Source organism: Taudactylus pleione, unplaced genomic scaffold (genome assembly GCF_031769625.1).
Source record: "Taudactylus pleione unplaced genomic scaffold, aTauple2 ptg000230l, whole genome shotgun sequence".
Taxonomy (NCBI): Eukaryota; Metazoa; Chordata; class Amphibia; order Anura; family Myobatrachidae; genus Taudactylus; species Taudactylus pleione.
This window is the reverse complement of record NW_028284632.1, coordinates 8,640,567-8,657,821: the sequence shown is the minus strand read 5'-3', so window position 1 is coordinate 8,657,821 and position 17,255 is coordinate 8,640,567. Positions and strand designations below refer to the sequence as shown.

General features: G+C 45.6%; 1 protein-coding gene across 1 annotated transcript in view; it reads left to right on the top strand.

Moving 5' to 3' along the window:
- Positions 1-14,874, top strand: part of FAM151A (family with sequence similarity 151 member A) — a 50,377-nt gene extending 35,503 nt beyond the window's left edge. The window contains exons 6-8 of the mRNA XM_088479361.1: positions 3,802-3,941; positions 4,865-5,002; positions 12,207-14,874. Coding sequence (XP_088335487.1) covers positions 3,802-3,941; positions 4,865-5,002; positions 12,207-12,877 — 949 coding nt within the window. The 3' untranslated portion in view covers positions 12,878-14,874. The remainder of the gene's footprint in view (positions 1-3,801; positions 3,942-4,864; positions 5,003-12,206) is intronic.
- Positions 14,875-17,255: the final 2,381 nt, after the last annotated feature.

Here is a 17,255-nt window from a genome sequence, read left to right as displayed (position 1 = left end):
TGTATTATAGCGGCACTTAACGTGCCGCTATAACGCTTCCCGCTTCGCCTCTTTACCGAGGCGAAGCAGGAAGCACTACCGATGAGATGTAAGAACATCTCATCGGCCGGAGAGGCGGAGCGTTAACTCCCCCCTCCTGGCGCTACCCACTAGAGACAGCAGCGCATCAGCCTAGTGCTGATGCACTGTGTCTCTGTCCCGGCCGGCTCCACTGAGCATGCGCGGGATCTCGCAAATATCGCGAGATCCCCGCGTGGAGCCCTGGAGCCTGCAGCCGCTGCAGCAGGGTAAGCACTGTCCCTGCTGTGGGGATAGGCTAGCGCCAGCCTGTAGCTGTCGTTAACGACAGCAACAGCCGGCCGAACGGTCATGCGTTATGACCGTTCGTACATAGCCCAGGCTATTGGCGCTGCTATCTTGTAGATAGCAGCACCGATAATGACAGGGGCGCATAGTGCCCCTGTCATTTACCGCCCAGACCCCCGATCATAGATCGGGGAGAAGCGGTATCAGCGCACATAACGTGCGCTGATACTGCTTCAGGGCTTCTTACATCTCCCCCCATATGCTGGAATACAACCAAGAAGGGAAAATTCGAATATACTACTCACCGCTCCTGGGTTGCAGGTTTACAATCAGGTATTTGGTCTAGATTCCAGGGTTGCCATGTGCTGAGATGTTTGCTGATGTCAGATAGCTGTTAGGAGGGTTTTGGTAGAAAAAAAAGGGCTGCCTGCGCACACAGTATGGCTGAGTCTCACCAAGGGGATGGAGCTTAACATGACCAGGAGGCTCCCACACTAGTGGCGCATTTCAGGTGACCATGGACAGAGCTTATCGAGACCAGGGGCTAACCCATAAGCACACTGGTGACACAGATTCATTTGCCGGGGGGGCGGAGCTTAGCTTGACCGAGGGGCGGAGCTTAGAGTTAGAAAGGGACATCCACTCTGGGAACACAGCTTTGTAAGGCTGTGGGCAGCCAGGAGGCAGGGTTTACTGAGACAAGGGGGCTTCCACACTGGTGACTCAAACAGGTTCGTATATACGGGGGCGGAGCTTAGCGTGAGTAGGGGGCGGAGCTTCGGGTGGCCTCGGTGATCAAGGGGTGGACCAGACGATGCCGTAGCCGGTCCCGATGATAATGTGCTGGGCTGTTGGTGGTGACGGGAATTTTTTTTTCCTGTCAACACAGTTACTGTGGGCCTATTTTCATGGGAGGCCTGGAGCTGTAGCTCCACCCGCCCCATTGCTAATCCGGCCCTGCCCACCACTCACACCAATGTCACTGTGTGCCCTGTGCACAGCCTGCTATGTAGACTATCCTATTCACCCACCACTCACACCAATGTCACTGTGTGCCCTGTGCTCAGACTGCTATGTAACCTATCCTATTCACCCACCACTCACACCAATGTCACTGTGTGCCCTGTGCTCAGACTGCTATGTAGCTGATCATATTCATCCACCTCTCACATCAATGTCACTGTGTGCCCTGTGCTCAGACTGCTATGTAGCTGATCATATTCACCCACCTCTCACATCAATGTCACTGTGTGCCCTGTGCTCAGACTGCTATGTAGCTGATCATATTCAAGTGAACTCAGGCTCAAAGCCCCTCTCCCCCGGCCGCACGCGTGGTACCACACATATATCTCTTTCATGGATGAGGTCAATAAATTAGTTTTTTTTGTTATTGCTCAGTTTTAACTTAACGGATGGAGATGAAACAAAGTGCAGGTTATTTCTATGAGTTTCCACTACAAAATGAACAGTTTTCAAGAAAATCGGTTCAGTGGCTTTAGCACCAACTTGGAACAAACAGACAGACACAGCGTTCTTATTATATTAGTAGTATAGATTATTAGTTGATTGGAAGTAAACTACTCTAATGGGGCAGATTCAATAAGCCGCAAGGTTCAGTCGAAACCTCTCTCACTATGATCATGTGAGTTATCTGTAAAGCGCTGCAGAATATGTGTGCGCTATATAAATAACTGGTAATAAATAAATAATAAGTTATATGGGCAGGATAACCTTGTTTTTGCTCATGCCCCATGCACAGCTGCACATCGCATGAGGTTCAGACAGATCTTGGGGCATATTCAATTGGGTGCGTGAATTGCAAAAATACCACACCAGCAAGCTTTTTCCTGTAGGTGCGGGATTTTAGCAATTCAATAAGGTGCAGGGTTTTTTCTTTTTTGACTGTCGGGAGGTTTTTTTTCACGCAACCCCAGAGCAAGTGTGATTTTGCCTAAAATCGTTATTTTTAGGAAAAATCAGTTTGACTTGCTCTGGGACCCCGGTGGCATCCCCCCTTAGGACTAATTAAGCAATAGGAAGTTTCTAATTAGCTTAGTTAGTCCTTAATTACTTACTTTCTGCAGCGCTGTCTTCTGCATCTTCTATATCCAGCGTCGGAAGACAGGTCCTCTGCTGCAGGGTGAGTATGTCAGTGTCTATGTGTGTGTGTGTCTGAGTGATGTGTGTGGCTCTCCCAGTGTCTGTGTGCTCCCCCCCGGAATGGGCAATGAGAGAACTACATCTCCCAGCAGCCCTTGCCCCTCCCACCAGCCCCTGGAGCCTCCCAGCAGCCCCCTCTCCAGTGTGAAGATAGAGGGGAGGCCACCGGAAGTCGCAGAGACCCCCGGCCAGTTACAGTAAGTAAAGAATTTTTCAGAGCTGAATACCCCGTGACCACTTTTTTGTAATTGGATACCACGGGTATCGGGAGCGCGCATACCTGCGGTATTCCAAAATTGGGCGCAAGGTTTTTTGCCTCGCTAAACCTCGCGCCCAATTGAATATGCCCCCTTGAGTTGAATCTGCCAGAAAGTGTTACATATAAAGTGCAAAATGTAGCATTTATTTATTTAGAGAACGTTAACATCACTTAATGAGCGTAAAGGGATATTTCTGTTTTGTACAGGTGGCAGAAGCCATGTGTGTGTTTATTTTTTTTATTTAATTGTACTCACACAGTTAATATACATATAAAATCTGATTAATATTTGTATGTATTACTGACCTTAGGGAAAGGGGATCCAGTCAACATGAATGTCAACAATCAAATATTCGTCTGCAGAATGTTGACATGTTATGAATATCGACATTCAGGGTGTCGACAATGTGAATGTTGACACATGCAATTAGAGTTAGGCTGTAATTAGGGCTAGTTTTAAGCTAAAATAGTGCTGCTGGCATTCTAAAAGTGTCAACATTGTGGATGTTGACATGTCATCTGTTGACATTCTGAATATCAACAACCTGGTGTTGACATATCATACCCAACCCAGGGAAAGATGTTGGCACATCCCTGCTATGTGTTCCAGATACTTACTAAAGCTGGGTACACACCTATACAATCATCAGGCCGTTCATCCAATATCGAGAGAACGGCCGTTGGATTGTATAGGTGTGTGCGCTGTGCCGATGCAGGAGCGTTAGCCGATAAACAGCTTTTAACGCTCCCGCAACAGTCGGGATCGGGAGGTCGCATCTTACGTACTGTTTAATATTTATCAGTTCGAACTCCCCATTCCACAGAAGCCCGTACACACTGCTATGTCTGCATAGTGTGTACGCGGGTCACAGGCAGCTGACGGGGTAACACTGGGGACAGACTGCACGGCTGATCGGGACAGTTTTACCCGATCAGCCTGCAATCGAAAAAGTGTGTATCCAGCTTAAGTAATACATGTGAAAGAATGAGAGAGATTGTACATCACAATGATAGTGATAATAACTGGGTGTGCTGCTTATACAGTATTATATCAGTGTGTTCTCTCACCTGCACAGGTACAGCCTGACTTTATGGCAGGGGCGTTCTGACCCACTTGTCCTGGACGACCTTTTGTTTATCCGAGATAACAGTGATACTCAGAAGATCTATTATGACATTTATGATCCCTTATTATCAGAATTCAAACAAATAGCCTGTAAGTATCAGTTCAGAGTCTATGATGTGACAAGAGTAAGAATGGAAGAGGTCAGGGGGTGACGGCTTCATTCATTTGCATCAAAGTCTTCACTGTTGGAGACTTATGGTGGGTGCACACTATACAGATATATCTGCCGATCGAGTGATCTGCAGATGATGGTCGTTCATACACGCTGAACGGCCATCATCTGTGTCTGCCGACAGGTCCCGGCGGCCAGGGGGCGTGTCGGGGGGGTGTCCTCTGCCCCCCTCCCCGCAGCTGCCGCTGTGTACACACTTGCCGATGGACAGAAATATCTGCAGACATATCTGTTCATCGGCTGTGCAGCACAGCCAATGCGATATGTCGTGAACGCCGACATTCACCGACATATCGCGGATACACACTGGCCGACGGTCAGCAGATACGTTGATCTATCAATTGATCGTCCAATGTATCGGTCAGTGTGTACCCAGCTCTGGGGCAAAGTTTACTAAGCGGCGGGTTCTAAACCCCGGCAGTTTGATGGCGGGTTCTATTCTGTTCTAAACCCCTGGTGTTTGGTGGCGGTTTTGCAGCAGTTTCTAAAGGACAGCCCTGTTCTATTCTATTCTAAAATGTGTTTTGACAGTGGTTTTCAGCGGTTGTGGACTTAGTAAATCTACAGATAGCAAAACCGCCGCCAAACCGCAGTCAAAACACATTTTAGAATAGAACAGTTCTGTCATTTAGAAACCACTGCAAAACCGCCACCAAACCCCCAGGGTTTAGAACCCGCCGCTTAGTAAATTTTGCCCTTATTCTCTTTTCAGGTTAATAATCTGACAGAGACCTTTACCCTCATTTGTGTGATTATGAGGCATCTGTCTTTTTACATGTAACTTTTCCAAAGATTATGATATGTGAACACCACCTTTTTTATTTTACATTTTGTTTGCTAGTGAATCCAAACAGGAGGAAGTTGTTTTATTCCGGAGGCAGCCTCCAGATGTACTTTCACCCAGACGACGATGATGGAATTCTGCTGAAATGGTTTGATGCAGAGGCCGACATCTCCGTGGTACAGAGTCTTCTGCAAAGTAAGAACAGTGGCCTGATTCAGAGCCGCTCGTAAGCGGCCGCTCGTTCGTTCTGACCGATGATCGCACATCTGCGCATGCGTACGGATTTTAATACGCATGCGCGAACCAGTCAGTGCGGCCGAAAATCGTTTGTTCGCTATATAGCGAATGCCTGCTATTTTGAGTGACAGAAGGAGGCGTATGTGGGTGGTAACAGGGGAAGGTGCTTGAAAACGGGGAGTGGAAATCAGAACGCAGGCGTGCTTAAAGGTCAAAACGGGCGTTTTAAGGGTGTGCATAATTAATACAGCAGCGTCATTGACCACGTCACTTGTTTTTTTTTTACTCAGAACTGCTCGCAAAATAGCGGTTGAAAAAACCAGCCACAAGAATAGCGAGCAGTTCATACGCTGTTCGATGTACTCGATTAATCTAATAAATAGCGGACATGACGTATGGTGCGAGCGGCAAGGGGGCGTATTTTTCAAAATTACAACCGCAAGTTTTGCTCGCTCGTTCAGACTTAGAGGCGTGAACAGACCGCAATTAGGGAATGGTTCATTTGAAGAGCCACCCCTTGTTTTAGAGCGAACGACCGCAAATAGCGAGCGGCTCTGAATGAGGGCCCGTATCCCTGATGGCAGGGCTCATGAGATTATGGGCCCCACTTACCAATGTACCCACATTTTTAGCCAAAAATAGGGATTTCTCTTTTTTTTTCTCCTGGTCTGGGACGGAGAAAACTTATTCTCCATTTTCACCTGTTTGCCGTTTTTTGGGCTAAAACTTAATTGAATATGGCCCTATGAATGAAATTGTGAACCATCTTTGTTGCTGCCATGTATTGCTGTCTCGTGGTGTTAATGGGTTGCTGGTCTACCACTGGGAGTCTGATGGCCATTGTGGTGGGACTCAAAGATGGAGAATGAGGCGCAAACAAGGTCAGAGTTCAGCCACAGATCAGGACAGGGAGCACTATTGCAAGGTCAAAAGGCAAAATACAATACAGTACAGTACCAGAGAGATATATGCACACAACAAGGCAGCAAAATAGGGAAAATCAAAAGTAAAATAAGATTAGTAAACTTGGAGTTATGAGCCCATTGTAAGAGTTTAGGGCATACAGTGCATCCGGAAAGTATTCACAGCGCTTCACTTTTTACAGCCTTATTCCAAAATTGAATAAATTCATTTTTGTCCTCAAAATTCTACACACAATACAAGCTCTGGTGGTTCCGAACTTCTTCCATTTATAGATGTTGGAGGCTACTGTGTTCATTGGAACCTGCAAAGCAGCATACATTTTTCTGTACCCGCCCCCAGATTTGTAGACCTCCGAGACAGGATTTTCTCGAGGCACAGACAATTCCTTGGACTTCATGCTTGGTTTGTGCTCTGACATGCACTGTCAAGTGTGGGACCTTATATAGACAGGTGTATGCCTTTCAAAATCATGTCCAAACAACTGAATTCACCACAGGTAGACTCCAATTAAGCTGTAGGAACATCTCAAGGATGATCAGTGGAAACAGGATGCACCTGAGCTCAATTTTGAGCTTCATGGCAAAGGCCATGAATACTTATGTACATGTGATTTCTTAGTGTTTTTTTTATTTTTTTTATTAAATTTGCAAAAATCTAAAAAAAAACTTTTTACACGTTGTCATTATGGGGTAATGGGGGAGATGTATGAAGCCCAGAAGCGGTATCAGTGCACGTCATGTCCGCTAATACCGCTTCTCCCCGATGTATGATCGGGAGTCTGGGCGGTAAATGGCAGGGGCGCTATGCTATGCTATTATTGGCGCTGCTATCTACAAGATAGCAGCGCCGAGCAGCAGGGCCATGTACGAACGGTCATACCGCATGACCGTTCGACCGGCTGTAGCTGTCGTTATCGACAGCTACAGCCTGGCACTAGCCTATCCCCACAGCAGGGACAGCGGTGTCCCTGCTGCCGGCTCCAGGGTTGCATACGGGGACCTCACGATACTTGCGAGATCCCGCGCGTGCTCAGTGGAGCCGGCCGGGACAGAGACACAGCGCATCAGCACTAGGCTGATGCGCTGCTGTCTCTAGCGGGTAGCGCCGGAGGGAGGAGTTATCGCTCCCCCTCTCCGGCCAATGAGATGTTCTTACATCTCATCGGTAGTACTTCCTGCTTCGCCTCGGTAAAGAGCGTGCCGCTTTCATACATCTGCCCCATTGTGTGTAGAATTTTGAGGACAAAAATGAATTTATTCCATTTTGGAATAAGGCTGTAACATAACAAAATGTGGAAAAAGTGAAGCGCTGTGAATACTTTCCAGATGCACTGTATGTTGATATCTAATTATCTACAAAAGCTTTTCTCAAAAGGAATTTTAGCAGCGTGGACAGACGGGGTTACAATGAGTCCTCACCGTCCAATGGAATAAATACACTATAGACAGCAGGAACTTTCACGTTTTATATCCATGACCAAAAAAAAGTGTCTTCTATTGGCTGTTTCACTGTTCTCATGCCATTATTATAATGACGGTGTATCAACCTCTAAAAGAAAGGAAGGCAGGGAAATATATGGAAGTCTAAAGACAGGTACACACTAGACGATATGTTGTCCGATCTGGCGGATTGGAGCGACATATCGGACACATCGTCTGCATGTAGGTTCGACGGGTGATATTGTTAGCGGGGGCCATACTGCTGTCACTCCCGGCATCAGCAAGTGTGGATGTACTTGCCAACGCCAGCTCCCCGGCGGGTCCCATTGCTACCGAGGTCAGTACACACTAGACTTCATCTAGTATGTACCAGCCTTATAGCTGCATACACACACAGATTTTCTGTCCAACCATCCAACTAGTTGGCTGGTTGGAATGAAAATCTGGTAACGTATGGGAGTAACTGATGATCAGCAATTTGCTCCTAATGCCAGAAAACAGATGAAAATGGTCATCAGATAAGTTTGTTAAATGTTTGATGTAAACAAATTGTTCAAACAACAGGTTTTGTCTAGTTTCCGGCGTTTGGGAGCAAATTGCTGATTATCAATTGCTTCCATACCCAGTGGCGTAACTAGGGCAGGGCGAGCGGGGTGTGTGCCCTGGGCTCCATGGGACCGGCGGCACGCGGGGGGGGGGGGGCGCGCCGCCGGCCACGGTACCGGACCGCCCTAGTTAGCCAGTGTAGTGCCGACCGCAGTGAGTGCGGTCAGCGCTACACATTTACACAGGACCGGCGCTAGGCTTCCAGCGCCGGTTCCTGTGCTGCACAGCTGAGCCCCTTCCCTCCCCCGGAGCGCTTGCCCAATAGCGCCAGGAGGAGGGTGGCAGGCAGGCTCAGACAGTGCATAACACACACATCGCCGCCAGCACTGGCGGTGATGTGTGTGTTAATCAGCAGCCAATGAGAGTCAGACAGACTCTCATTGGCTGCTGCTGCTGCACACACATCACTGCCGAGCGGCAGCGATGTGTGTGTGAATCAGCAGCCAATGAGAGTCAGACTCTCACTGACTGCTGCGCGCCCACTGCAAGAGCTGGGCTTCTGTCCGGCTCCTGCAGTGGTAATGGGAGAAACATCATGATGTCATGACATCTCTCCCATAATGCAGAGCGGCCCGGCCCGGGAGGATGGACGTGCGGACGGCGGCGGGAGCAGGAGCGTGGATACAGGTAAGTATTTTTCTTTTGTTTCATTTCAGTGTGTATTTCGGGGGGGGTGCGCTCTATTACAAAGAAGGGGACTACTACTGGGGGCACTGCTTCAGGTGGGGGGGACCATTACTAGGGACAACTACTGGGGGGGATACTACTGGGGCACTGCCTAGGGGGGGGACGACCACTACTGGGGGGATACTACTGAGGGCACTGCATCCTGGGGGACCACTACTGGGGACTACCACTGGGGGGGATACTACTGTGGGCACTGCATCATGGGGGACCACTACTGGGGACTACCACTGGGGGGGGATACTACTGTGGGCACTGCATTGTGGGGGACTACTACTGGGGGAACTATATAAAGGGCGCTGTATAGGAGGGACTACTACTGGGGGCACTATATAAGGGGCTCACTACTGGGGGCACTGCACAGGGGGGTCCACTACAGGGGGCACTGAAAAGGGAGAACCACTACAGGGGGCACTGCATAAGGGGGACAACTACTGGGGGCACTGTATAAGGGGCACTGTATATGGGGGATCACTACTGGGGGCACTGTATAAGGGGAACTAATGGGGGGCTGCATAAGGGGGACCACTACAGGGGGCACTGTCTAAGGTGCACTGCATATGGGGGACCACTACTGGGGGCCTGCATAAGGGGAACTAATCGGGGCCTGCATAAGGAGGACCACTACTAGGGGCACTGCATAGGGGGGGGACTGTATAAGGGGCACTGCATTAAGGTGCAAATGGAAAGAAATGTTCCCAGTGACAAGAAATGGGTGTGTCATGTTGACATGCCCCATTTTTCAGTGGTCACGCCCATTTTTCGCCACGCGAACATGGGGGGGGGGGGGGGGGGGCTCCATTTTCAAATTTGCCCTGGGCTCCAAATACCCTAGTTACACCACTGTTCATACCTTACCAGATTTTCATTCCAACCAATCAACTAGTTGGATGGTTGGACAGAAAATCTTTACATGTCTATGCAGCAATAGAACGGGAGATGTGAGAAAAGCTCGAGAAACTGAATGGGAACCACTCTAGGTGAATCTACTCCGGGTTCTGACCCTTTTTTTAGTGAGTGCGGTAATAGGAGCTATACATTTCTAACAAACTCTTGGTATTGGTTTACAAGCCCAAGAAGTGCTGTAATAATATAGGGGGAGGTTTAGCAAATCTTGGAAAGCGATTTAGAAGTTGCTCATAGCAACCAATCAGCTTCTGCCACTTTTCTAGCACAGTTTGTAAAATGACAGAAGCTGATTGGTTGGCACTTTGGGGCCTGATTTAGAGATGGAAGCAAATCCTGTCGCAACTGCGTCTCTGTGCAGAGTGACTGTGCGCAAAAATATGCAAATGTCAGAGCCGCCAGTATTTGCATTGAGACGCCCACCGCAGGCTTCACAAACCCAAGAGCTTGAGTACAAAGACGCAGCGTCGGCTGCAGATCAGTCGATTGCCAAAGTTCTGAGTTCTATGGTTACTAACAATGGCTGTCGGAACTCGCAGCCAAAGGCTGACATGCGCCTCGAAAACTGTCACGTTTGTTTGCGTAGCCACTCCCTTCTTACCACCTGCAAACAGTCCCTGCCTGTCAATCACTTTGCAAATAAATTCTGTCTACGACAGCCATGCGCAGTGCAAGTCCATCGCAATCTATTTGCGAAAAGATCGGCATTGAGTCCATCACGCGATCAGGCCCTTTATCTCTCTCCACTTTCTGTCTCGAAGATTTAATAAGTCTCCCCCATAGCACGTTTAGAAAGGAGAGGGTTTATTACAGTGAGTCCTTATGGTTGGATATACTTGGAGCAAGGCACCTGCTGTAGCATAAATAACTGTAATTCATCATAAATTGAGAGGGCAGCAACAACAAATGTCATCCTCATGGGTGATTTTAACTATTTTGATGATAATTAATAAGAAAAAATATATATATGAAATTAATATTAAACTGGTAAAGGAATCCAATTTGCATCCAGTTACAAAAACAAAACAAATACCATTCGCAAGTGGTAGAAGAACCGAGTGGTGGGCTTGATACTATCTGATAGAAAAGATATAGGGCTATATTTCCGAAGCTTCTCGGCAGGTTGAACCTGAAAAGTTAAAGCGTTACTAACATTCAGTGTACGGCACACTGGGCCGGGAAGCTTCGTAATTATAGCCCAATAAATATCTACAAGGAGGCATTTAGAGAATAGTGATCACAACATGGGAACATTTCACTTGAATTTCAGCTAAACATTTGTAAAATAACTACTAAACTAAGGGCCTGATTCAGAGCCGCTCATAAGCGGCAGTACGCTCGTTCCGAGCGATGTTCGCCCATCTGCGCATGTGTACGGTGTTTAATACGCATGCGCGAAAGTCAGTGCGGCCGAAAATCATTTGTTCGTTATATAGCGAATGCCTGCTATTTTGAGTGACAGAATGAGGCGTATGTGGGTGGTAACAGGGGATGGTGCTTGAAAACGGGCAGTGGAGATCAGAACGCAGCTGTGCCTAAAGGTCAAAGCGGGCGTTTTATGGGTGTGCATAATTAATACAGCAGCGTCATTGACCACGTCACTTGGTTGTTTTTTAGTCAGAACTGCTCGCAATATAGTGGTAGGAAAAACCAACCACAAGAATAGCGAGCAGTTCATACGCCTTTCGATGTACTCGATTAATCTAATAAATAGCGAACATGACGTATGATGCGAGCGGCCAGGGGGCGTATTTTTCAAAAAAACATCCGCATGTTTTGTTCGCTCGTTCAGACATGGAGGCGTCAACAGACCGCAAAGAGCGAACGGTTCATTTGAATAGCCACCCCCTTTTTCTGAACGAGCGAGCGCTAATTGCGTCTGGCTCTGAATCAGGCTCTAAGACTTCTCTTCTCTAAATAAAAAAAAACATATGTAACAAAAAAATGTTAAACATATTTTAAATTAATTATGTTGCAAGCACACACCCTATAGCAACAACATTGTTAGGAATAAAAGACAAGTATGTTAAATACATTGGAGGTGATAAGAAATTGTCACACACACCCCCTTCCCCCAAACACACTACCTATTAATTGCACCGGGTTGGTTATGGGTTGCCGGCAGTCGGGATCCCGTCGGTCAGGATCCCGACAGGGTTAACATACCGACACTGGTTCATCGGTATGCTCCCCTCTCCCTACCTTAGCCCTCCCTTCCTGGTCCCTCCCCTAGTGCCTGAACCTAACCCCCCTCTTCCCCGCACCCTAAACCCAACCTTCACCCCTTGTGCCTAACCCTAATCCTGCACCCTAACTCTCCCCCAACCCCCGATACTTGCCTTCGGGATGCCGGCAGTCAGTATTCTGGAGCCAGGATTGCAACTGCTGTCGGGATTCTGGCGCCGGTATTTAGACCGTTGGCATCCCGTCAGCCGGGGTGCAGACTACTTCCCATTTGCACCACCTAATTGGTTTTTTAGCAGATTTATAAATAAAAGGAACATTGAATGTGTTTTAATGAACATAAAAAGTAACTGATCCAGGACTGATGTTCTTTCGTGTCTGTTGTGGAATATTTACAGTGCTCTTGGTCTGTTTTGCAGGCAGTTTTGGAATGCTCGCCTTCCAAGTAGAGGCTCAATCCATCAACATTTCTCCTGTCCCAATGGTGATCTTAGCAAAGTCCTCAGCTAGGCTTCCACTGGAAGACTGCCTGAAGTTGGTTTCTAACAGTGGTAATCCTTGGGGCGTTTTCCTTAGACTAAAAGATCATGCTTCTCTCAATGAGACCCTTCATGTCCTGAAGAGTCTGAATGATCAGAGATTCTTGTATTTTCCAGTCTGGATCAGCATGGACATATCTTATGGGAGCTTCAGCACTCCTGGGTATATTCGAGGGGAAGATTTCATCAGTAGCATCAATGCCATCTTCCCTGCTGTTACAGTTGCCCCCAGATGGCCTGCAGAACAGCTGGTGAAAGGCTACACAGAGCAAATGGTGCAGGATATGCTTCAACTCATCCAGGGGGTCCAGCAGGAAGTCTCATTCCAGCTTCAGGCAGTTGCTTTGGGAAGGGCCTGGATCAGCACACGGAGTCTAATGAAGGTCTCCCCCATGTACACTCTGACTGTAGAGCACACTGCAGAGGATGGGCCATTCTTGAATGGATACCATGGGCTGATGACCATCAGAACACACACAGAAACTGGGGTCTATTACAAACTACCTCCGGATTATCGGTATACCCTGATGACGAGCATTTACACCTCTTAGAGACCACTGAAATACCTGCACCAAATGGAAATAATTGTGGGAGCAACTTCAATTATATAAACTTACTATCTTAATTACCTCATAACAGACTTCCAAAATCTTGTAGTTCAAGAAAGAAAGGATAACCAAGAGTCTGATTTTTACCATGGATTAAAGGGGGCATAGGCAAGATGAGTCTGAATACATTTTGGCCTACTATTCTGGGGCACGGTCATTGTGCCTAGGGAATGTGGATACGTGTGACTTGGTATTTTATTGGGGGAATATTGTCAGACATGTTTCCGATTGAAAAATATTCAGCACTCACAGTGATGGTATACAAACGTCTAAAATACTATCTAGATTGGTCTTAACATAATTGTCACCTTTAAGGTGGGTACACACCTGAAAGATATATCTGCAGATTGAGCGATCTGCAGATATATCTTTAGATGATGGTCGTTCATACACACTGAACGGCCATCATCTATCCGGCAGTCGCGGGTCCCACTGGCCGCCCCCCTCCCCGCAGCTGCCACTGTGTGTGTACGGGTGGTCTGCAGACTTGCCGATGGACAGATATATTCTGCAGACATATCTGTCCATCGGCTGTGCAGCACAGCCAATGCGATATGTCTGTGAACAACGCGATTCACAGACATATCGCCTGTACGCACTGCCAGCAGATATATTGGCCGATCAATTGATCGGCCATATATATCGGCCAATGTGTACCCAGCATTAGAAACTCTGTGCAATTGAAATAGAACAAAGAATTCTCTATAATCTATTATTATGTGACATGAAGTTTCCTTGCTCTATTGTGGAATTACATTGTTCCAGTCACCTCGCCCTGGCATGCTGGAACTTGTAGTTTTAAAGTACCTAAAAGGGCCACAGGTCACCTATCAATGGTTCTTATATCCAAAACAAACATAAACACTGGCGCTGCACAGTCACAATAAAACAGAAATAATGCCTACGCAGGGGGGGAGCGGAGAGAAGGAGCGCCGATCAGCGGCGCTTCTCCATGCAGCTCCTCCTCAGCAGTGCCCGAAATGGCCGGGTGACAATGGCGCCTGGCGGCAAATGACTCCATTGTCTCCGGGAGTTCCGCCACTGCGGCCAAGAGCTTCTGTTGCTCTGATACCAGGATGACTGTGTACTTCCTGGTTGCTGGATCGCACTATGAAATGCTCAGCAACTACTTCCAGTTCCTTGTGCAGCTGTTTCCGGCATTCAGGGTCTCCACGGTGAATAAGATTCATCCAATCGGTTTTACCCTTCAGGGGCTGACAAAGGAATGAACCGGAAGTAGCCTCTGTGCGTTCCAGCAACCAAGGAGGTAGACAAAAAAGTTTGGTTGACACCATCTAGCTATGTAAGCTGATGCATGAGCAAGTATAAATAAACATATTTGTGCTGCAGAGCTGCGTTTTTGCATCCCAGTATAGTCGCCATCTTTATGGGCCTGATTCTAAATTAGATGGATCTCTCCTCATGCATGCAGATAGCAATTTTTACCATATTCAGACTCATAATAAGCCTGGCTTAATATCAATAGTGGTTATAAATTCATACAGCATTTAAAAGGTACTGTAAACTCCACGCGAGAGCCATAGTAAATGATGTTCAGAGACTTAGATTATATGCTACAGAATAACATTCCATAATTCCTGAGTATGTAGCAAAATGCATGTTATAAAATCAAATAATGAAATTAAACAAAAATAAAATTTTAATTTTTATTATTGACCTTGCAGATGGCCCAAGAAGAATGGTGTCCTAATCTGAATATAACAAGGACATGCTTTTATTCTTCTTTGGTGTAGAACCATGAGAGATCTTGGCTTGTAAACTGTGGATTTGTATAGAAAGATAGAAGGAAAAATTTTCGCTTTTATATAGTAGATATAGAAAAGTAAAAATAGTAGATAAGTTAAATCCTTTTCTAATTTCGTACCTGACCTGTAGAGGGCAAATGCTATGCAAAAATTGTGTTTTTTAATTAATTAAAAATGAACAGTAATTTATTTCGATTTCACATTTTTTTTAGTTGCCTCCACCGTGTTTTAATACGCTCGTATGTAAAATTTCACGATCTTGGCTTGTAAACTGTGGATTTGTATAGAAAGAGGAACCAAACACAACACAAAACAGAAGGGCGCTGTGGTTATGAAAGTGGTATTCCAATGCAGCTCTCTAAGGGGTGGCTGTCCCCTTGGAAGGAAAAACAAGAGAAAATGTGGGAGAGTGCAATGGGGTGACCAATAAATAATGTTTGTTTATTCATTTATATTAATCTGTTGACAATAAATCTATACATAAAATAACAAATAAAACCATAAATTATGAAAAGTACCAAGATGTATTGAATCAGGACTGTGTCTGTGAATAATATGCAGATAGATGAAAATGTATATCAAAAGTACCACATGTACTGGATAAAAATCCTAAAGGAAAAAAAGGTCTAGATAGGCATATTTTAATAATCATTAAAATATGATTAGAAAAATAAAAATAATAGTCTCAAACGTACTCCAATAACTGTATAATACCGGTAATCATCCATGCACTGTTGTGTAATGTTGAAAGTATGATGAAGTCCCGAATATTTGATGCAGATAACGTATTAATTAATCCAACATAGTTGATGGTTCAACAGCATTTAAATAAGCCTCATTAGTAATCATATTTTAATTTGTGCACCACAGTGCCTATCTAGACCTTTTTTTCCTTTAGGATTTTTATCCAGTACATGTAGTACTTTATACATTACTACATGTCCAGTACATGTGGTACTTTATACATTTTCATCTATCTGCACATTGTTCACAGACACAGTCCTGATTCAATACATCTTGGTACTTTTCATGATTTATGGTTTTATTTGTTATTTTATGTATAGATTTATTGTCAACAGATTGTTTATATTAAACATTATTTATTGGTCACCCCATTGCGCTCTCCCACATTTTCTCTTGTATAGAAAGACAGAAGAACACATTTTTGCTTTTATATAGTAGAGATGTGTGTGTATATATATTATATATATATATATATACACACACACACACACACACACATATATATACACATACATACACACACATCAATATATGCCCACAGTAATAGTATCAATCAATTACATTTATTTAAACTTATAATTAAGCTCAGACAATTTAAACATATATATATATATATATATATATATATAATGCATCACATCTTTAATTGTGTATTCATCTACAGATAATGTTCTACAAAATTGGAAAAAATATATAAAATAGAATAAAAATGGATAAAATGTCCACAGCAGCAAATAAATAGTTGTTTTGAATCAGTGATTATATACACACCAATGGCTGGATGTTTAGCAGCCAATTTCTATTAGAAAAGTCTATCTCTCACATTGTTGTTTTGCACTTGATACTTTTTAGTATAAATGTTTCCACATGCCAGATAACAATAGTAATCCAATGTTCCACAGAAAGTGTTTGCAAAATTAGTAGTACGAGCAAGTTTGTTGCAAAACTGTAGCGGTATTCCAATGTTTATATAAATGAACTAGCCGTTAGTAGTACTTGCCAGTAATCCTACTGAGTAATAAAGTAAAATTAGCGGTGCCGGACTTTATAGTGAACAGTGCTTTGAGCTGGGTTAAAGTAAGGCTACTTTATCTTGTGTGCCCATCTTGATAATACAGTAGCCGGTACTCACTGTCTCCGTCTCACTACGGGGAGAACCGCCTAGATGTAGCGCTGTGTATGTCGCTCCCGAATGGTGAGTACACACTGGGCGATATTACTGAGCGACTGCACGATTACGACATCGTAATCGTGCAATCGCTCAGTAATCGTGCACAAATCGTGCACTTTTATGTCGGAAACGAGCAGCGATGCGCACTCCCGCTGGTCGTTTCCGACATTGTCCATCGCCTGAACATGCAGCACAATCTGACGATGTCGTCAGGTTGCTGCATGTTCGAGAATGGGGGAAGAGAGCCCGGCGCTGAACGATATCGTTAATGATCTCGTTCAGCGGCTGTGCTCAATGTCATGAACGACATTGAGCACAGCCTGCCGGGGACACACTACACGATATCGCTCAGGGAGCATATTGTGTAGTGTGTACGCACCTGAACACCATCGTATCCGGTGCTTGCTGCCTCCGTCTCGATGCAGGGAGAGGCACCTGAATATTCTGCTGTGTGTGTCTCTCCCAAATTCCGTCTTAGTCCTTTTACAGGGGGAGTATGCGGTAAATAGAGGCCAGCTGAGAGAGTCCGGTGTTGGCGGCAGGGTGCACGTGCCCAGGACAAATAAATGAACAATTCTGCTCTTTGTCTAAGAGCTGGTGAAAGTCAAGTAGCAGCGGCTTGTAAGTGACAGCACTACAG